This window comes from Meleagris gallopavo, chromosome Z (assembly GCF_000146605.3).
Source record: "Meleagris gallopavo isolate NT-WF06-2002-E0010 breed Aviagen turkey brand Nicholas breeding stock chromosome Z, Turkey_5.1, whole genome shotgun sequence".
Classification (NCBI taxonomy): Eukaryota; Metazoa; Chordata; class Aves; order Galliformes; family Phasianidae; genus Meleagris; species Meleagris gallopavo.
In genome coordinates this window covers 56158545-56182043 of record NC_015041.2, presented here as the reverse complement: position 1 = coordinate 56182043, position 23499 = coordinate 56158545, and the positions used below count along the sequence as shown (strand labels likewise).

Here is a 23499-nt window from a genome sequence, read left to right as displayed (position 1 = left end):
TATAGTTATTAATATTTGTATATTCTGCTTGTTTTCAAAGTTTAACCCAAGGTTTTTGATTTATGCTCCTTTTTGCCAACAAAGGCAAAATTAACTCATAAAGAAGATATTATTTAAAAAGCTTGTCTTAAAGAAGATCAAATGTTATGTTACACACTCTGAAAGACAGCTTTATTCAAATGTGACCTGATGGAGGAAAGAGATGTTTTCAAATCTGAAGCTGCTAGCAGCAACTTAGTAGTTTTTTTTGACTTACTGTATAAATTAATGGGAATGATGCCTAATTGAGAATATGATAAACTGATAAACTCTGTTTTTTATTTTTCTATTAATTTGATGGAAAAGAGAGAGAGAATGTACTTTCTCATGTTTACAAATCCCTCCCTTTACTCACCTATTTATATGTTTTATTTATTTAATTCTCATAAGACATGGATAATGTGACAGATCCTCACACCTTCTGTGAATAGGCAACAGTAAATTCACAGGAGTCAGAGCTTCACATATAAGAAGAAAGCCCTCTAATATTTTGCAGTATGTATTTTAATACATGATTATTTTTACTCTAAATAGTTTAAGTCCCTGATGCCTACATATGCATATACTTTTCTTAATAAAGGATAGATTTAAATAAACACAGTATTAGAGAAATGATCTTCTGAACTTTTCATCCCCAATTCACATCTCTTAGTGTGAGATAGCAGTTAGTGGATGTGATCATGACCACCTAAGACTAGTTATCATACTGAAGTTACTGGGCCTTCCTTTGTATTCCTCGCTCATTTAAATTTTTCCCAATAAGCTATCTCCAGAGACAAGATGCTAACCTTTTCTTCCTTTGTACTTTATAAAATTATCTTAATTAAGATATCTTAAGACCTTCTTAAAACAATTCATTTATAACTTATATTCATTACTGAGTGTGAAAAGGAAGCACACTACTACTCTCTTCATCCAAAAAATGTTCGGTTGGTTAGTGAGCTGCTCAATACTTCTATGGCCATTCTTCTATGAATTAATGCACACATCTAGATAGCTAAATATAAATTAAAACAGGTACCTATTTTTAAATGAGTTTTTTCTTTTCTTTTCTTTTAAGGAATATTAATTAGAACTAGCATTATGGAGTGTATGGAGAGAATAATCAACATTTTAAGCTGCTGGCTATTTCTTATCTTCTTTTAGCCAGATATCTGTAAGGAATCTACTTATTTCAAGAAGGAAAGTAGTCTGGAACTATGCGAGTGTGCTTCAATGCACAACTCTGTTCCAGAAATGGAGAGTTTTGATCTGCCATGTTTGATTGTTTCACTAAACTATTGTCTCTGCTTGTAGAGGTTAGTCTCTAGACTTCCTGCGCTGATTCTGTAAGTTACAGCTATCTCTAAGTCAGTAGGGGAAAAGCATGGTTGTTTGGGCTCAGAAAAAACGATTCTTTTAATCTATGGCCATGAGTCAAATTCTCACAAGGATACACATTACTTAAGTTCCTGGAAGAGAAGGGTCAGGTCATGAATATCTGATTGCCGACAATTTCCTTAAGACCCTTCCTGGGAAACGTGTGGCAATTTGGAAGGCTTTGGAGTATGAGCTTCAGATGCACTATGTAAAGCAGAGTTGTTAATCTAATTTGTAACCTCCTTTAGTCCTTGCTTAAGAGTGATATGGGAATTCTAGCACTCTCAGTTGATGAAACAAAATTAAAACAGCATTAAGCATTTTCATGTTATGTGAATGTATCTTATTTGATGAAGATTTTAGAGTAATTTAAAAGAAATATACATTTAAAGAAATTATTCAAAGTGAAGCATTTTCTGTCCTTGAAGGCAGTTTATTTCATTATATCTCAGCAAATATTAACTTGTTTAGTTACACAGAAAACATGGTCTTCCTTAGAAACAGTATTGTTAACTAAATGGCTCTCTAGTAGCTCATCACTCCTGCTTAAAGCATCAAAATACATATATTTTTGGCAGTTGTTTGATTTAAACAAGTCTTCATGAATTTTGACAGAAATGAAAGTTTTTTTGCTATTTTATTCTTTCTTTAAGATGTGAAGAAACAGTGCAGATTATAAAGCCACTTAGTCACTTCCCACAGCTGAGGAGACATGGAAGGAGTATGTGTCATAGCAAAAAGGAGATTTGGGACAGCTCTCTGAGAAGTGAGTTGCTGGCTTCTTGCATCCTATATCAGTGTATGCCAAAGGAATTGTAAATGAGGCAGATAGCCAATATGACTTCATATATTAAAGTATATTAGAATAAATGTTATGCTAGGGAATCTGATTGCAGGAGTATGTGCACTAAGAAAGAGAGCTTAAAGGGGAGAACCTTTCTGAATAGCTTACTGGATTGCTGTTTCTCAACATCAGTTACCTTTTATGAGTCATTGGATATACTTTTTTGAGTAGACTATTTGTCCTGGTCTTCCATGATTTTGGATTTTTAGATGTGAAAGCTTTGCAGATTTTTTTTTAAGTATTTTTGGAAAAAAAGAAACGTTGACATATAAAAGAACAAAATAGGTGTTACCAATAGAATACTTGGTGCTGGATACAGGATATGTTTGCCCGTTTATTTTAAAAAAAACCTTAAGATGGCTAGAATAGAACTATCTGTAGGTCTGCAATGTCTATGGTTATTACCTGACTGCATTTGTTGGGATAGAAGTGCAAGACTGCACAACAGGTCACTTTGATTGTAGCCGCAGTTCTGAACAAAGCTTGGCAAAAAGAGCTTTTGTTTGACAAAATCACCTGCCTTAGATCATCATGTGTATTACTTGCTTGGCATTAGCTTTCATCTCTATTCAAAGATGAATCCTCATCCACAGCTTATTCAAACACTGCTCCTTCCTTCAAATTAGCATTTAAAGCATTCTATTCATCTCAATCCTTGGCGTAGGTCTGTCACTTATTCACAGTTTGCTTTAACTGAGGCAGATTGTAGGCTGCCTGAAAACACAGTTCCCTGATTTCCTTATTTAACAGCAAATATGAGTCACAGTACCTTGTGCTCACTTGTTTCCAATTGTGTAGCAAGGTATGCTTAATAAACATCCCTACAAAACAGGAGTATGTGTTTGTGCAGTAGTTTGCTTAGAAGTGATTCTTTATGCGGAAGGTTAAAAACATTTATCCTCCAACTCAAGCTGCTGGTAAGTTGTTTCCAAATTGAATCCAGTTTTGTTCAGCAAAAATGATTGACTCAAAAGTTGTCAGCTACCTTGATTTTAAAAAGAAAATTCTAACTGATATACCTTAGTCCTATTGTTTAAAATAAATTTATGCTGCTAATAGGTGAGTTATCTTGTGGATACAGCACCCAGTTTAAGCCAAGAACCCTGGCTGAATGGTTATCACCCATGCACTGAGGTAAATGAATGGTGATTTATCACTGATTTCCACTGGAGAAGACTCTTGTCTTCAGAGTGTTAGGGTTGTGTGGAAAAAACAAGTGGTGGGTTTTCAGAAATATTACTGAAATGATCATTTTGTTTAGTGCAGTTTGTATGCATTAGTATGCTGCCATAGGAGCTGAAATGCCTTTTCTTCTATCTGGTCTAAATCTCCCCTCCTTGAGTTTGAAACCATTTCCCCTTGTCCTATCACAACGGGCCCTGCTAATGAGTCTGACCCCTTCTTTCTTATAGCCACCCTTCACTGAAAGGCTGTTCTCAGGTCTCCCCACAGTCTTCTCTTCTCCAGGCTGATCAGCCTTGGCTCTCAACCTGTCCTTGCAGGAGAGGTATTCCATCCCTTGTAATGTTTTTGTGGTCCTCCTCTGGTGGCACTCCAACAGGTCCAAGGGTTAGATGTAAAGTGTGGATGGACTTTTAGATTGAGTGCAGTTTCAACTACTACAATATGCTTCTGTCATTTGTTCTTCCATGAAGTGCCTTATTTTCCTTCTACTTTTGTTAATGCCTGCCCTTCCCCTTCCCTTCCCTTCCCGCCCCCCCTTCTCTCCCCCCTCTCTCCCCCATGCTTAAAAATATTATTAAACTAGAACTTCAGAAACTTGTTCTGCCAAGTGTTTGTCAGAAGTGAAAATATTAACAAATCACTAAACAAGGTCAAGTTGCCCCCGGGATGGAGAAGAAAATTAAGTACACATCACCTGCAGTTGCTCACGAGAGATAAGCTCCTATTTTGCACTTAGCTTTTGCAGATGAAGCTCTTTGTATGAGAATAATTTATCTTTTCATCAAAGTAGAGAACAGAGAGCTGTTTTCCTCCTGGAATTTCTAGTTTATATTTTCAAGAGATACTTGACGCTTTCAGCTTCTAAGGAGATGTTAAAGGTGTTTATAAAAACTTCTGGCAATTGTGACATGAATTAATCTGCATGTTCTCTGTGGACTGAGATGGAGGTGAGTTATAAATGATGGAAGTATGACCTTCCATTTCCCACTTGCCTGCATCAAAACTAATTTTTTTGAGAATGAAATGAAAGGTATTGCTGCATAGGTAAGCATTACACTGATGGCATGACTGAATCCAACCAAGGGTGAAGTCACAGTTGTGAATCCTGTCACAGTTCTGTTATCTGTGAAATGTGGCAGGAGTGACAAGATTCTCAACGGGGAATTTTTTTAGTGCTATCAGTTCTTTCAATTTCCCTAAAATTAGTGAGATTTTATGTCAGTTGCTTTCAAAAAGCGTCCACAAGGTCAAAATTGTAAATGGCCTCTCATTAGTGCTTCTGTGAATGAATTACATTAGATTTGAGGCTGCTGGGTTGCTCAGTGATGTTTTATTCTGTACTCAGCTATAGCATTTGGTTTAGGAAATGCCTTGTGAAAGAAACCTCTTTCTAGGCAGATTAACATCAAAAAGATGTTTAAGTATCTGAGTACTTCCTGACTAGCTTTGTGCCATAATTATATTTTAATAATCTAGGAAAGTAAGAATTGAAAGTTGCACCTTACTTTGAGAAGAAGCATCTTGAGGGGAGGAGGGCTTTGTCTACCTTATGCTCGGTCTTTGGCGAGGTAGCGATAAAGCTGTGGAGAGCTCAAAAGAGTTTACTGTTTTGCTGCTTATACCCTAAGATAACATAAGTAATGACGGAAGAGATGCAGTGACCCCACAGTAGGTAGTGTGTCATCCCTCAGTGTGTGCCTTGCTTGTGAGCTTGACTGATGTTTAGGGAAATTAAAGGTACTTTTATGTACAAAGAAAGGCCTACTTTGTGAGTGTTCCTGTGTACTTTGAAGTGACAGATATTAAAGAGCTACACTGAGAATCCAGATAAGCAGGCAGTTTCAGAAGATGTTTATATTTTATGGTTGAAGTATATTATTTAAATAGTTTTCTAAAGCTAAAGCCATAGTAGGGCCCTATCTTTGGCCTACCGAGGGGGATTTTCTCTGCATGAGCAACACAGAACTTGCCTTAAAATAACAAGCCTGTCAATTCCCTTGGACAGGAACTTGTCTGCCATCAAGGCTGTGCTCAGCTGGAAGAAAAAGAGCTGGCATGGGGCAAGCAGCACCGCACTGGGGTATGATGGGAGAACCCATGATCCTCATCTCCACCTAGCTAGATGCAAAACAAGAAGCTCGTGGTGCAGGCTGGGGATGCTCTTCTGCAGCTTTTCCCAGCCTGGTGGAGGTCAGACTGTCTGCTTCACTGTCTGCTGCTGTCTTTATATCTGTTCTGAGGCAGAACAGATGATATCTTGTTTCTATTTAGGTGTTTTGTTTTTGTTTTTTATTTTTCTACAAAGTACAGTGTCAGATGGTAAAAAGTGGCACCCCTTTGAGTGTAAGCTATTTCCTGCTTCATCCCATTTCTTTAATGTGAAGTGCCATAATTCTGTAGAACTGAAGAAAAGTGCAATCTCGTTTGCTGACAGTAGCCAGCTTCAGTCATTCTTGATGCTGTTTCACTGTGAGAGTGCTTTAAACCTGATCTGTGTCACATAGCTGTACCCAGTGTCTGCGATAGGAAACCAGAAGGCAAAACAAAACACAGGCCCTTCATGCTAGCGGTGGGGTGTGTTGCTGTCAGGCTTTGTTCTGTTGCCCTGCCATTCAGAAATGGCAGCATACAGCCACTTAAATCTGTGGCACTGTTTCAGAGGAAATCATGTCCTTGTTGCACTCAAACCCAAGAAACTTTAAAATTCCTGATTGTGAAAAAGCAGCATTTTGAACTGCTGAGCTCACATGGTGATCTGTGGTAAGGAAGAGCCTGAGCAGTTTCTGGTAAAGACAGAACAGCTATATTTTCTGTAGATATCCGTGGATAATGAGATCAGTAGTTTTTATTATTTGTAAAAAAAATAGTTCTAGAGAAAAAACTACTCTTTTGTAGTAAAGGCTACTGGGAGTAGATCAACAAGATATGTAATAATTCCCTTTTCATGAAATGGCTGCCTTGAGACGCAACCATGCAGGAGAGTGGCTCGCTGCATGAGCTGAGACCTCAGCAGCCACTGGGAATGTCCTCTGTGGGTGGATATGGCCATACAGCTCATTTTGACTTGTTCAAGTTTGAGGAAGCCTTACTATGAGAAAGTGAACTTCAGATCTGGGGGAGATGTGTTGTGCTAATAAGTTAAAACTCTGTGTCTGATGGTATAGACAGGGTGATGATTTTTTCCTTATTAATTTGGATCTTTTGGGGGAAAAAGAGGAATCTACTGTAAACCTTTTAGCATACTTTTTTCTTTTAAAAGCTACGGTATATAGCTTTTACTAGCAAAAAAAAAAAAAGTACAAGAGTCATCTGTCTTTTCAGGATATAAAATTTAAAATCCTATGTTCATGCATGGCACAGACAATTAGCTTTGTTTTATTTATTTGTTTTGTGTATTTCCCCAGCAAACCATCTCGGAATAATACACTGAATTCTCAATTGGTATAATTCATTATAGCTTCATTAACTTCCAGAGGGGCTGTCCTGGTTTATTCTGGCTTAGTTTCTGGCCAGAGTGTTCAATTCTGAATATGTAATAAAACTGTTAGTCATCATAACAGCTGTTATTCACATTAGTATTTTATACTCAGTCCTGGATGTTTTAATGTGTTTTTTCTTGATCAACAAAGGGAGTCTTGTTCAGAACAGGGTATGCATGGGCAGGAATTAGATGAATCTTCCTGCGCTTTTGAACTTTATGCTTATGTTTTTGTTCTTATGCATGGTATTCTGCTCCGTGAGTCTAATCAGATTTGGTTATCTGGGAAGACTGCTGCCAAAATAACAGCCAGAATCAGTGAGTGTTGGACTGAAGGCAGTACTGTGAAGACTTCATTGGTTAAATGTGAGCATACAGGGAAATAAAACACTTCTAAATGTCTGATTTGGAATTGGTGATTTCTTTTTTCAAGTCAATTACACCAATCAAAGAATGATTAATCTATTGCATTCAAAGAAAATCGTAGGTTCTTAAACAACACTTAGACAGGTATTAAGATGGTTGAAAATAACATTAGTTAAAGGCAAGAAATCTAACATTAAATAATATCAATGCTATCATTTCCAAGAATCATACTGCCAGATGATGTAGTGCTCACGATGGCTGGGATAATCGCAAGCTATAGTCTGTAATGTGAGAAAATATGATTTCCAAGATTCTTATCTGTTTTAAGTTTCCTCTTTTTTTTTTTTTTTTTTTCCCTTTTGGGAAGAAATTACAGTAGTAATTTTCTGCTTAAAGAAACTTTTTATGGCTTCCTGTCATCCTACATATCAGCCACTTAAACTAGTGACCTCATTCTGATACAACTGTTTGTAAACCTAATTTTATAAATCTTTGTAGCCCAAAACATGTTTTTCTTTTTTTCTTTTTACTTCAGAAAATGTCATTATAAAGCCAATGCATGATTTCTAATACTGTAAGTAAATTTTGCTAGAAATTACCCACCAGCATTCCTTATTTGAAAACAGCAACTCTTGCGGTATTTAATTGCTATAGGTTAGTATCTGGCTTATAACATGGTGATTTGTCTCTTTGTTCTCCATGTAGCAGGGTGTCAAAGGAAAAAAAAACTCTTTAGCCTAGATCAGTTTGTCAGTGTAAATTGTCCACTGTTTCTAGCATTCTGATCATTTTTTTTTCTTAATCTGATGGAGTATGTATGTTATTTATTCCTTTGTCTTCAGAAGGAGATTTTAGAAACTACAGTTATCTGCATTGCTATTTCTGAATTAATTTTTGGTTGCTTTTTCAGCTATCTCATAAGGTAGATGCTGCCATACTGCCTTTTTCTTACCTCTTTTGTTTCGTGGGTGATCAAAGGTAATTTTCCTCTTAAAGGAAATGATCTCCGTATTTTTTTTCATTTAGTCTGAAAGATCTACGTGCATCCCATTTTTTTCTTTATATAATGAAGATTTATTTACTTCTCATCCTTCACTGATCGTCTGTATTGCTCTTCTGATAACCTCAGTATTTCAGTGGGAAAAGGATCATCTATGTAAATCGTGTTTTCTCCAAGCTCTCTTTAGTTACAGAGAGACTGTATTACTTTTCATAATGAAACCTCCTTATCATTAGAGTGGCTGCTAGGAGCAATGTCAGGAAGTGTTCAAATCTACACAGGATTTTAAAAAATTAAATTATTTTTGGTGGCAAAGAAGCACAAAAATTTCTCAGTATAATGAAATTTCAAAATGTACGTAATGTAGAAGAATCTTTTCTTTTTCTCTGTAGGTTTTTTGAGCTTTCCTAAAACACTAAGCAATAATATGTTTCCCTATGTATAGATACTCCTATTTTTTTAGAATCACTGCTTACTGTGGGAATAGTGAGGGAATTGACTTGAGCTTTGCCAGTACAAGCTGCCATTGAATAATTTCTCTTGTTGCTGCATGCTGCAAAAGACTGGTGCGAGTATCAGGTAGATTTAGCAGAAGGATTCTTCATCAGGAGAAAATTGCTTTTTTCCTGGATTTGAACACAGTTTTGTATTATCAACTGGGTTTACTGTACAAGGTAATCAACAATCTGTCATTTCCATTTTAATAAAGAATTTGCATGGTCACTCTTGGCCCTGCTGACTACTAGGGAAGGATACATGTAACTGTAACAGAGCTCAGGGCAGGATCCTATTTCTTCTGCTTCAGCCTGGAGTTTTTGCCATAGGGAAAGACCATCTCAGAGTTAGTAGATAACAGGGAGTAAAAGCCAGTTTTCTATAGAGAGTCTGGCTGTGATTTACCATGATACCACACAATTACTTTGCCTTGCATCCTGACCATGTACCTGAATTGTCTGACCAACGTGGGACCAAGCTATTTGCCATCGTTTTCCAACATCATTGCCCTTTAAAATTTCCCTGAATATCTTTCCACTTGTCAACAAGAATGCGTTTGATCAACAATTTCATGAAGTGTGAAGATGCACTCCTTTATAACTACATCTTCAGCTGTTAGTGGTGATCTTCGCATTCATGCACAGCCCAGCCAAATCAGTAAAGCTTTGTTGATGTCCAGAGAATAGGTAAAAAAAAAAACCAGCCTGGGTCAGAATGTAAACACTGATCCTGAGTCCAATAGTAAGTATTATAATCCATTCATAGTGAAAAAAAAAAAGATTAATAAAATTTAAAGTTGTGCCATGTGTGTGTCTTAAAGACTGTGTTTTAAGTGTTTAAAAGCTTCTAAATATAAATAGAAGTTGTGATGAGTTAAACCAGCCTATTTTATTCTGATTAAAACATGTTAATTGATTAATGTTTGTTAGCTATATATTAATGTTTTTAAACATCTTTATCAGATTCCAAAAGCACTGCTCAGTGTTATAATAAATATTAATGTATTTCTGCTCTCAAGGTAGTGTTTGAGGTCTTTAAATTTGTTTAAATATATTCTCAGAACCTCCTAGAGTAGCCAAAATTATCAGTAGCATTTTCCACGGCAAAATTATCTTGTGATGTTGATTGAAATTGTACCAGTGCATCTGCCATAAAAATGTTAATGTCATGTCTGACTGAGACACGTGCACCTTCTATGTTCATCATTTCTGAATCCATTATAAAACCTTAATGGCAGCTGTATATAAAGATATGCCATAATGACATCTTAAATACCGTCTTTAAATTCACAGCATGAAAAGCCTTTTAGGAACAGTGTATGAAAAGAGCAGCTAACAGCAATTTCTAGATAATATTCTTGGTATTTCTTTGATTTAGTGGGGGTTTTATGTTTATTTCAATGGAAATAAATGGTTCCAGGAAGACAGTGTTGTAAATAGAACTTTTTTTCTTGGTGAATGACATTTGGCATCTCAGATCAGGTTTCTTGTTTCATAGCAAACATTAAAAAATTTGTGCCAGAGCTTGGAAGTGCATCTTGTTGTACTGATTGTACAACAAGAAAATATATATACAATAGAAATAAGTTTATTAAATTTAGATGAAAGGTATATTTATACCTTGCATATATTGCATGATATAAATATTCTAGAAATCACTTCTGCAGTAAGATTTTTAGAAAAAGCACCAACTTCTTATGAAACAATCTTTCAGAAGAAAGGTATTTGAAGTCTTGCTGTAATTCTGCCAGGAGCCCTGTGTAGTCACTTTCTGGGCTTGGGACCTTTTATCATTCACCTCAGTACACTCATTCTGTCTCTCAAAATTTATTGAAGTGAGAAAAAGGAAAGGTGAAAAGATAGAAAAGAAAGCAGTACCAAATCTTACAGGCTTCACTGAAAATTTTCATTAGTCATCACTGAAGAGTATGCCAAAGCAAAGCACAGGTCTTTATGATAATGTCTTGTGGATTTATATCTAACTTCCCAGCAATTCAGTTCATTATTCAAGACACTGAGTACTTCAGGCAGTTTCATCTTCATGAGGTTGGTTTTTTTCTTCTTCTTCATTTCACTGTTTGTAGTACTGGCATGACCTTTAATCCTGTCAACAGTACTGCATGATTTATGTTAGACTTAATTCTTTCAGCTCCTTTCTGTTGTCATTGATAGGTAGATTATTAGAACATTTTTTCATGGTGAAGAATTTTGATGGCCATTGGAGTGGCTCACCAGGCCATTAGATCCAAAGTTTATTCATGACTTTTCACCAAACTGGCCAGATTGTCATGCCTTCCTGCTCTAGAACTCACCGATTCTTCCACAGAGGACTCAGCTTCCAGCGTTCCTGCCCTCTCTCATCTCCCTCCACACAGCTCTCACTTTCTGCTGACCATGCTGTCTGTGTTGGCATGCTATGTCAGCCTCCATATTACACAGTCTAAATCAAGGAGAGCAAGCAGTGCACATCTTTGTGCTTTACTGGAATTACCAGGAAGTGTCTATAGTAATACTGCCTCTTATCTTCTTCAGTGTTTACAGAGGTGTCTCCATCCTTTGGACAAGGCTTGTACGTTCCTTATTTCTCAGTGGTAAGGTATTTTACAAAATCAAGTAGACATTGCTTGTGGTTTACACACAAGGAACTGAATCATCAATTTTCATCAAGGTATTGGTAGGATCAAGAAGAGATTCCTTGTCCTGTTTGCAGTGCAAACCCCTGTACAGTGAATAATTTTGATCCTTAGAAACCTCTTTGCAGAATGGGACACCAGAATACTGTAGATGTTGAGGATTTGAGATTGTCTGAATTCTTCTTACAGATTTCAGAGATTTCATCCACATGTAGGTAACCAAAGATGACTTGAGCATCAGCATGTAATCAGTAACAAAGGCTTCCCAGGGCTTGATCAAATTAAATAAACTCATATTAACTCCAAAACAGCTGATTGCAATTGTGACTTTTAGTTGCCATGAGCACAGATAGAAGTAAAGGTGGGGAATTAGATGTAAAAGGCATGTTAGTAATTTTTATATATATTAAGTATATAAGCATCTTAGGCTACTTCTAATACCTAGTGATACAGAACCCCTGCGTAAACTGCAGGAGATGCTTTATTTCCTTTTTATTCCCCTAATGCTTTCTCAGTGTTATTCCTCTGAAGATGAAATTTTGAATTATGCTTTATCCAATCATTAATTATGTATGTTTGCATGTAGGAACACTTCTACTGTTGCTGTTTTGGAGTCCCAAGATTAAAAGCATATCTTTATGAAGAGACATAGTGCTTGTGTCACTTTTGGTATAAACTCTTAGAGTAAATAACTTCGAAACTTGAAATCCGTCTTGTCTCTCAAACAGAACAGATAGAACCACACATTATTTATGTTACTATGCAATGCTATGTATACTATAAGTGGCAAAATAGCTTCTGAACTGAATATAATCTTTGTGTAGATTTTACTGTATTTTACTACTAATCTGTATTAAGCCATGTGGAGTTAAAGTTCGTGTTTAAATACAGATTCTTTTTTTAGATTTTTCCCCCATTAATGAACCTGAAGCAAAAATACCTGTACTGTCCAATTATGGAATTTATAATATAATTGAAAAAAGAATCTGAGTAGTCTTGAAGATACTACACAATACAGTTATTGGTAGAGGTTAGTAATTTATTCAATGCAAAATGCCAGCACCATGAAAACATACATTTTCCAGAGTTATTACAACTTGTAGCTTCCCTTGAGTTGTATTGATTTCCTCAAAAATTGTTTAATGACAAAAGAAAGCATTCCCATCACATGGAATTCTAAGCTCCAACTATTTCAAAGCACTGTGGTGCAACTTCAGGTCATTATGGAGGTTATGACCTTAGTTTGCTCTTCTGTTTTTCAAAGACTGCCTTCCGTACCCAGTAGATAGATCTCTCTAGCATTGTGATTCCTCTGTGAATAAAGAACAGTGTGTAAAGATGATGATCTTCTAAACCAGCTGTATTTTACACACATATCCTAAATAGCATTACAGATTACCATTCTGCATAAGGTTAGTAGGGTGATCTCTTAACAAAGAAATCTGTTATTGATCTAAAGTTGGTAAATAAGCAATATAACGACCTGTAATTCAAACTGTTCTGTTGGACCAGCTTTCAAATATCTGGTTGCATACAGCTAGGGGTTTGGCAAGTAAGACATACTGTCTGACTTAGAGGATAACCTCAGAGGTGATGTTTGGAAGCTCAAAGCTGTCAGTGCCAGGGCTAGGTTCATTTGGATGAACTTGGCAACATTAGCTGTAGACAACAGAAACATTTAGTAGAGCAGGAGTGGTGCCAGTGTTGGATGGAATTTCAGTCAAGAGGTGTATGTTTTACATGCATAGTGAGAAATTACATTGGGCTCCAATTACATCACATTGAACTGAAGGATCACAGCTCAGACATCTTTTCCAAAGCTTTTCTTAGCTTCATGTTTTTAATTCTTCCATTCTATCTGATTTGTTGTTTTGTTTAGTTGACCTGCATGTTTTTTAATATCTCCTGGGAATGCTATTCAGAAGCCTCCTACCTCCACCCTGGGTGGTACAGATGATCCAAATAGGACATCCAGGGACTCCAGAGAATGACTGCAGTGAATAGTCACACCCGAGACAGTGAGCTCATCAAAGCCTTTACACATGAAGACTTTTTTAATGCTCTTGCCTGAGCTGGGATGCACTGGCATGCTAGATGACTGTACATCCAAGCATGGTGTACAGAAATGAGCTTCACCAGGCCGCATCAGTACAGATTTCAAAATGATTTGAGGGCAAGAGATGGAGAAAAATTTCTAAAACTGCACGTAATAAATCTGAACTTCCAGAGGAATACTGAAAGGCTGGAGCATGCTGTTGCTGAGCAGCCTTACTCTTTACTGAACTGCCTTTGGCCAGTCAGAAACCACAACAGCATCTGAGTCACCAGCAGTGCCACTGATTCTCTCAAGCACCCAGAAAAATAAAGCAGGGAAAGCAACTTAATTGTTAGTAGGCTTCAGATATTGCAAAAGCAATCTCTTAGCTTTCACAACTTCTTAATTAAGCATCTACCTGTGACTCATTTCAGAGGATTTTTAAGGATATTATAAAGCTTTCACTGTTACATTGTAAGTGAAGTACTGCTATGTAGGAGCTGGAGACATTTTCATAGGCTATGTATAAGGACTTTCAAGAACTCTACATCACTGATAGATCATAGCCTTTGACGGAATTTAAAAACGAGTGACTTTCTTAGAATTATGACTTTACTATAGTATTTGTAGCAACATATATTTTTCAGGATAATTGAAAATGAATCTCTCTTCTATTAAAGTACATATGATCCATTAAAATATCCCATATCAAAGTGTTCTTAAAAGAAAACTTTCTATTAGGGATTGTGATTTTGATTATTAAAATTAATGAGCTATTTCAGATTCCTTGGTATTTGTGAAAGCTCATTCCTATTTTGCCCTCTCATATTCTGATATATGAAAAAGACTCTTTCATCCTGGTCAAAATTTTTACTTGCTTGTAAAATTTAGCCTTGATTTTTTTGTCATCTAGTTTCAAGACAATGTGAGCTAGTAATGGTTGAGCAGTCTCAGATAAATAAGCATTGAGAAGTAAACCATATGTCAACCAGATTTTATTAAAACATAAGAAGTTTCCCTACAAGTTGGAAATAATATTTTTTAATTAAAAAGACATTTAAACTGTAAAAGAGAAAAAGATTTTGAGAGAGGGTGACATGAGCAAGAGTACATGCTTTGCAGAGGATTTGGTATATGTTGTCACTGGTAATACAGTCTAGCAGGGTGAAATGTAAACTTCCGTACTGAGCTGGATACAATTTATAAATTTTGTATAGCTGGATCTAAACTTTTTGCTAGAGTTGTTTTAAAATGTGTCTTCATAAACACTTCCCATGGAGATATTCTTTGTAAAAATAAATGTTAATAACTGACTGACAGAGAATTTATAGAACTGCAGGCTTAACAGCCTTTAGGCCCCAGAGGATTATGGTGCAGTATAGCCAAATTTGTACAAAGAATGAAATATAAAGTAGAGCGAAAAAAGACTGGAGAATGATTCTTTTTACTTTCATAAAATTGAAATAGTGACACATTCCTGTTACTTTCACTGAAGCATATGTCCAAACCATGAATATCAGTCTGTAATTTTGGATCTTTGTGTGACCTATATGATCTATTCCTTGTGAAAATCATGTCCACAATGTGTGTGTCACAAAGGATAATTTTAGCATAGGTAGAAGTAGTATTTCCTAAATTGCCTGTCAGAAATGACTTAATCCTACTTTATAGGAATTGCCTACATCAGTCAGACACATTCATTTCAATACCCATTCATTTAGGAGACTCTCTGCTGAGAATGTCAAAGAGATGCTAATTATTATCAGCTATGGTGATCCTTTGGGAATTAGGCTGAGATTGAGAAACCACATAATTACACTATAGTCAAGGATTAAAGTGATGAGTTTTGCTCCCTTTCTGCTTTTTTTTTTTTTTTTAGTTTTTTATTTGGTGGCTTGGGTAGCAGCTGTCACACACAGACCTAGCATGCTTTCAGTGGCTGTTCTGTGAGAATTCTTCTGCTTTCAGGCCAGTTTATCTGCTGCCAACACTGTGCTAGGGCAGGAGGAGAAGAAGCATTAATTGTTGTGGGTGGCTTTCTTAAAAAAAATGTCATAAAGAAAATACCAGGATCCTCAGTCAAGGGACTGATTTTGAGTAATTTCATCTGCTGTGTTGAAGAGAGACAGCAGGGTTTGAAAGTCCAGTTGATTACCACATGCTACCTGCATTTAGGTGGAATTCAAGCAGGAGATTCTGTTCCATTAACAGGGGGACTCTGAGAAGAACTTAGAGACCTATGGCAGCATTAGTGTCTGGTAATGTGAAGAAATTTTAGTAACTGCTTGTAAGTCCTTAGTACCCTGAAGGAGTGAGTCCTTGTTACTCTGAAGGAAAATTAATTGGGAAAATTTTCGTTCATAAGAGAATTTAAAACTGGTAGACTTTTGTATTGCTGTATGTAACATCTGTATAATTTAAATAAAAGATCATTCTTTTCTTGAAGATGAAGCGTCCATATCCTTTGCTAATTCTTCCTGTCCATTCCAGTCTAGATAGAAAAGGTTTTTTTCTAACTTCAAATCAATTATTGGTAGCAAAGCAAATTAGTGTACTAAATAAGTTTTATTTAGTGGGCCGTGCCAGAAATGTGTATTTTCCTTAAACTCATTTGACACTGTTAATTGGTTTTGGAATTATGGTCATATGTCCTGATAATTCAATAATATAAAGCTGATGGCAGTAGGCTGTTTAAATATATTTTATTATTTAGTGATCCCTATTTCTGGAGGGACTGGTTAACTTAAAATCAGTTCTATAAGCCTGGGAACTAATTCTGTGAGGTTTTATGAATGTAGGGCTCTGTTTGCAAAAGACATTTCCCATTGTAATGTAATTCAGCAGGCTGAGGGGTACAAACATTAAGAGAAAAAACAATTTTACCAAGTGAAAAAAAACAACAGTATTTAAGATCGTCAAAACCATAGTGTTTTTTGAAGCAAAAAGACAATAATAGAGGTGAAAAACTAAATGAGAACAGTGATGTCATCTTCAACAGTAAATAGAAAGATCCAGATTCTGTTTTCACCTTTGTTGCATTAAAAGTCAGCAATAGATGATTTTCAAGATACAATTAGAATGGTTTTAATCTGAAACTCCAAGGAGCAGTTTAGCTAAGCATGCATAGCAGTGCGAACAGATGTTTTGGGTGACATGAATGAATTAAATGAAGTCTTAAAGTTTGGAGATCCATTCTTTCATCTTGAATATAATCTAACGGAGTGAAGTGATAGGAAGTTATGTCCATGAAAGTTTTGTCCATGACTATGTTTCTTATGTGTAAACTCTTATAAACAACAACTTTTTACTTTCTTGAAGGAATTTAGGTGTTGAGAATGTATTTTCTGCATATGTGAACATAAATCATTACAGGCAAACAGATTGCTCAAATGTAAAATATTTCTGCTGAAATTCTGCTCACCTTTTCCCATGTATACCAAGCTTTCAGTATTGTTTTTAGTCCTTTAATGAGAGTAGAATTTGTAATCAAAGAAGGGCTGGATTCTACTTTCTTATGTGAGTTCAGTACTGTTGTGAGCAATTAGACATATCTGAGCTGTAGAATTTTCATTACAGGTGATGATGTGCAAAGAATGAAAGTGATTTGTTTTTTTTTTTCTGAGTTTATAGGTGAATGTAATAGATTGGAAGTTTTTTTCTTTTTGTTTTGACAGATCACTTTTGCATAGCGATATAAAGAAATGCAAGAGCCTGAGAGATAATAAATATCTTAAAATACAACTGGACATGTATTTTTAACTGAACTACACATTTTCATTTCTAAATGCCTTTGGTTTTCAAGAGTCATGGTGTCTCATCAACGAGTGCTTTGGCAACTCGTTTACTTTTTCTTCAAAGTATGTGTCTAGATAAAGTTACCATTTTTGTTATTCTGTGAGGTTTTTGTTATGATATTACAGACCTGACTGAGCTTCACTCAGCCATTTTAAACATCTCTTTTACAGGAAAAAAATGCAAGTTTAGTCTCCCTTATTGAACCAGAGATGACAGCAGTCCAAAACTATTTGTAGTATTTATAGTGATCTAATTATATAGTATATAGTATTAATTATATAGTACCTATAGAGATCTAATTCTGATATGAGATGCTTATTCTTTTCTGATAGTTTCCCAATAATGTGAAAATAGTACCTGAAGCTTACTTCTAATTATTTTAACTAGTGGGAAAATGTAGAAAGTTGTTCCTCTCTGTAGATTTTCAGACATGCCCTCTGTGCTGGCAGCTAACTGTGTTGTCTGCCCCATCTAGTTGCTAGCAGGTTCATTGCTGCAAGGATTTTGCTCTGTGCTGGCTGAGGCAAGCAGTTTTGCAGGTAGAGCCAGGTTTACAGCATGGAATGTGGGCTGGCCAGAACTGTTCTGTATGGATGCACAATTCCGTGGACCAAGCCTCTTGACTCTCTGGGAGCGAGTACTGGCATTTTTCCTGCATGTGATGCAGGAGATGTATTTTCTGTTTTCAGTGTCCTTTTTATTTATTTATTTTTTTAAAACTCCCTCAATCTGTCAAATAGCACTCTTCAAAATGACAGTGAAGAATATAGAAAACTTTTTTATTTGAAATCTTAAACCTTTGCACAGATATTCTTTTAATGCTTAAGCGGTATTTCCCTATTACTATCATGTCAATCTGCCTTCTTTTGACTATTCACCTTGAAGAGGTATAGTGTATTTGGAACATTTCCTTCTCTTGGTCAACATTTGTTGTTTTATAGGATTTATTAACTGACTTTCATCATACAGCATTTGTTCCTATATAGAAATTGATACAGGTTTTCTCAAGAGTATAATAATAATTTGTACTCAACCGTATAATTTCAAAGTAAGAAATTTAATTTAGTGAGAAGTAAAGGATCTTTGCTTCTTTAAAATGGTGTTGAAGTTTAGACAGAAAAAAAGAGATTTCAGAATGAAAAAAAGATTTATATTCAAGATGTGTCTCATTATTCCAAATGCTTTTGTGTCAAGTAATAAATAATATTTTTCTGAAGCTTTCTTTGGCCTTTAGTCAAATACTATAAATGAATCCCTTAATGGCATTCATTTCTGGGCAGCACTAGTGGGTATGTTTTTAAAGTCTTATGATAATGTGTGATACTTTAAGCTTCAAGTGTATGTCATCTTTCTATTAGCGGTTCTGACCATAGAGGTAGCTTGGCTTAAAAAACAAAATACAGCAAAAAGACAAAAAAGCCTGTGGTGGTGAATGCTTATGTTACTATTCATGAGATTGCATTCCCAACATGAAGTTGGGAAATAAATGCATTTTACAGCAAAGACTGACATTTTTCTTTCATTTTCTTTACATGAACATCAGTGGGACAGTTGAAGAACACAAGCTTTAGGCAATCCTAAGCATGAGTGCTTGTCTACAGAGCACCATTATCTATTACACAATTAGAATTACAAAGGCATTATTTACCATCAATAATGGTTAGTTTTTATCTACTTTTTAACAAAACAGAGACTGAGAGGAGAACTGCAACAACGAAGGATATGAGCTGTCATAACTAAATTATTTGAATTTGTTGATGTATGCTCGATTCTTTCTTGTAAATTATTTTATGTATCTTAATTAAGAAGAGGCTGACTTCAGGAAGTGAAACTGCAATATATGAGATAATATTAGTATAAGTGTTTGGTGTACTACTCTGAGCATGCTGTAAGTAAATAATAACTAAATAGTAACTAACACCCATGAACATGTTTTTAACAGTTAGCACTGGAAAAGTATGCATAGCTAGTAAAAGATTAGTGGAAAGGATTAAGTTGTAACTTAACCTTTTTCAACATTTATTGTAGGCAGCATACCTTGTCTGTACTGGACTTTGAAAATCATTAATTATCTTGTACTTTGGAAATATGTCACCTTATGCTTGTTGTCACTCTGCAACAATCTGTAAGTCTGTGTAGCATAAATATAGTTCCTGCTGGCAAAAGTAAGGAGTTTCCGATGCCTAAGCATGTGCTTAGCAGTAAGCAATAGTTTCATGGGCTTTAGGGAGCTTCTGCATGTTTCATTTAGCAATATTTGTAGAAACACCATTTTTTAAAAAATACGAAAAGTATTTATTGAATATTTTCTGCCTCTTTCGGTTTCAGTGAAGGGAATGAAAATTAGAAACCACCACTATTTACTTTCAGTAAAAGACTTCAATACAGAATCTCAAATTATGGTGATTTTCACCCACGTAAAGATTAAACCTTCCTAAAACACACAGAAAGTAATAATCATGAAAGTTACCATAGCCTCAATCACTTCATTATTGTTTGATATATTTCAGTTTAAATGTTTGCTTTTCTGAATGTCATTATCTTTAAATTTCAAAGTAATTAAAGAGTTTATTTTTAAAGCAGATATACCAAATAAAAGCACTTTTAGCAAGTGTTGATGACTGGAACAAAAATTGTGTACCAGTACTTTTATGTACTGGTTTGCTCCAGCTGGATTTCTTGCCTCTGTGTACATACACCAGGCTGTCCACTCTGTCTACAGGTGGAAAAGCAGAACCCCTAGAGATGAATGGATTGGTGGTCTGTGGTAGCTGAATGACTATTATATAGCAAAACAGAGTACTTGACTATAACGGTAAGCTTCTTTCAAGGACTTAATCTAATGGATATAAAAAATTCTGTGACGCTCTTCCATTCTGATTGTGCATTGCCCAGATTTGGGATTCTGAACAAAACCATACAGTAAGCAAAACATCCAATCTCCTTTCTTCCCATTCTGTATGCATGTCTTTCTCAATTAATTTGGAGATTGCAAAGACTAACTTCAAGTTGGTGAAACTGAGATCTATACAGCGTCTTTGTGGGACACCTGAGAGTCTAAAAGGAGGGATCAGGAGACTAGCAGTATGTTTGTAGTCCAAACTTACTCATCTTACTCTTCAGTGATTACACAAAGGTATCAAAGGAAGCTGATCTTTCTAGTTTGAATTTGGTCTTTATGAATTTCCATTTATATAATCACTTTGTTTTGACAGCAATTGCTATCAAATTGGAGTCCATTTTAGCAATATAGTGATTTTAATAATTTTAAAAATAGTTTAAGAATTCTCCTTTAGTGTTTTACCTTCAGGACTTTGGTCAACTTTGTTCTTTTTACTTTTGGCAGCACCAGAACGAAGAGATTCCCTACTGGGTAGTCCTGATGTCATCAGTACTGCTCCAAGACGAAAGAGAAGACAAAGAACAATAAATCCCACTGGGACAGAAGCTAAGATAGCAACTTATGAGACAGAAAAGCTAGCAAAGGAAAAGTAAGTCATTTTCAAAATGTACTGAGGTGTTACTATATCTATAAATACTTGTTCTTTTTGTGTTTTCTTGTGCAGTTTCATAATATTCAGGTACCTAATCACTGTTTTGTGGCATTTTTTTGTAGTTATTTACATGAATTCAGGACAGCTTTGAATAGAAGTGAATGATTAAATGTAGACAGGCCCAAGGAGTTATTCCATTTAGAACATCTCTGAAGTGATGATTATAAGATACATTTAAGTGACTTAGATAATTTTAAGCAAATAGATTGAGGCCTACTAAAATGATATTTTGTGGATTACCCTGTAACTGTACAGTCACAGAAAAATTCACTTAGAGTGTGAAACTAGGCTGGGGATCTTGAGCTAAGTTGTGTCGTGGAAATTAGTGCTAGGATTGTCTTTCTTCACATTGAAGGTGATCAAAAGAGGAATAGGTTGCTTGGAGTGATTCTGAAGTCTCTGTCTGTGGAAGGAATCCAAACCCAACCAGGCATCATATATTGGGCAACCTGTTCTGGTTGAGTTTGCTCTGAGAAATGAGATTGGGCTAGAGAATCTCCAGAGATCCCATCCAACCTCAGTGATCCTGTAATATGTCTTTATAGTTTCTGTGAAATAAATTCACAGTACTATCTTTAATAGACCCAGATAGACTTCTTTCAAAAATAAGATCACTTGGGATTAAAAAAAAAAATCAACTCTTCAACACAATGGGTCATATTTTATACATTTGATAAAAATATTTTTGTTTCTTTGTCACTCTTAACATGTGGAGATATTATTACATGACCTGAATGGGGTTTATACGTAGAATTACCTCAGAGCCGCTCTTTGATTGGTGGTATTTTCTTCAAAAATGGATAATTTTTAAAAGCTACGGTAAATTAGTTTTGAAAATTATTATTTCACCCGTTAATCTGTAGTATGCAATGTGTAATGAACTCTTTAAACACACATAGACACAGATAGACTGGAAACACATTTCCCATGATTAGCAAATATTTCTGTTTAAATCAGTAAGAGAATTATCTTATTTTGACTTAAAAGATGGTGACTTGATGGTGGCAATGAATATTTAAGGTTACAGTTCTGTTTTATTAGTAAAAGAATATTAGATTTTAGAACGGTCCAGAAAAATATCAAATTCTAGACTTCTCTGCTGCTAGAATCTTGTGTATTACAAGGAGCTACACTCTTTGCCAATTGCATGCAGTCAGACAGTTTGATTTTGAGACTCTGGCCGTCTTTGCCTGAAATTCAATTTCACTCTTTTTAGTATCGATTGTGGAAGGAAAACATACAGAGGCAAGTGATCACAAAGGAGAACAAAAATGCCTTGGGCTGAGTAATCCTCTGACTCTTGTGCCCTGGAGAAGGACTGACATGATATCAATGTTTTTGTTTTAATTCCTTTAAGTTAGGCAAATTTTAGAGAAATAGAGCAGCATTAGATTTTTCATACTGTGTAGAGCATTTCTTATATGCTTGCAAAATCAAGAAAATCAAGTCAAAGCTGAAACTGAAGAGTGGTTCTTTCTGGCTACCACATGATTAGTCATCTTGTTGGGCTTAGTGAACAAAAAACATTCGTTCTATCAAGTCTCTGTCCCTGCTTTTCTTTTGATTTATTATGTGTGAACTGTATTGTAAACAACTGCTTTGCACTCCAGGTTTCAGTTTTGGCTTGTGACATACCTTTTACAAAGTTTTTCCAATGATAAAAAGCCATATGCTTCTTTCTGATCCCTCAGAGACTTGGAAATCAAATGTAATATCACTCAATACTAAAATATATTTTTGACTCATTTAATTTAAAATACAGAGGTAGTACTTGTCCTTTATTTGATGAGAAATTATTGGATCTCCTTTGTTTACCAGGAAAATTACAAAAGTAAGCTGATTATTTTTTTCAATGTCTATGTTAAGTTCTTGGTTTTTGAATTTCATCTTATGTCTTTTGCTGGCTGCTAATCAAGCGTTCAACCAATTTCCTTGGCTAATAACTCTTACTTCTCTTCAGCCTGTCAGTAGTAGGGAAATGTAGAATTAGTGTTGTAATCCAGTTTGTAAGTACAGATGTCTACTTTTATGAAGCTTCTTCTATGATTTTTACTCACAGATGGCTAGATCTTTCGTGACATGAAAGGTTTTATCTCAAGCTGTGGTACATTGAGGTCTTGCCCCAAATGTTTTCTAGTATTGTGTCACTTAGCGAAAAATTATGAATCTAAGCAGACCACTCCAGTCTGTTTTGAAGGGGAAAAGTTAACTCCTTCACCTTTGGAAACGTTCCATCACAAACATGAAAGATGCACAAATCTTGGAAGCACGACATGCAATTCTGCTTGGCAGACGGATCAAATGACAGATTGTAATCACCTTCGCAAATGCATGACTGAGTCCATGTTTCTGAACTCTCCTGCACAGACCTGCAGAAGGATTTGATTCTTTACCTGTGATGTAAATACTTTAAGATGCTATCTGATAAAGTCATATCCCACAGTTCTAGCTTTAACGAACTAAAGCTTATTTAGTTGTGATTTCTGTGCAAGTTTTTCTGACATCACTGGTGCTTGCTTCATGTTTGCTAGGCAATGAAAGAGCAATTATAAAGCAAATGTTAAGTGCATAATGTTGCCTTTACATTATTAGATCATAACTTGATACAAGACCCTAAATGAAAAGAAAAAATACCTCTTTGCAGAATTAGATCATCTTATATTCTATTTGTCTTTCCAAACCGAATACGAGGACCTGAGGGTTCACTACGTACTTCT

The 23499-nt window shown here is 35.6% G+C and overlaps 1 protein-coding gene across 2 annotated transcripts in view; it reads left to right on the top strand.

Moving 5' to 3' along the window:
* XRCC4 (X-ray repair cross complementing 4) overlaps window positions 1–23499 on the top strand; it is a 216482-nt gene that overhangs the window by 131865 nt on the left and 61118 nt on the right. For both annotated transcript variants that reach the window (XM_010726083.2, XM_019610625.2), the window contains exon 6: window positions 20575–20719. In XM_010726083.2, coding sequence (XP_010724385.2) covers window positions 20575–20719 — 145 coding nt within the window. The remainder of the gene's footprint in view (window positions 1–20574; window positions 20720–23499) is intronic.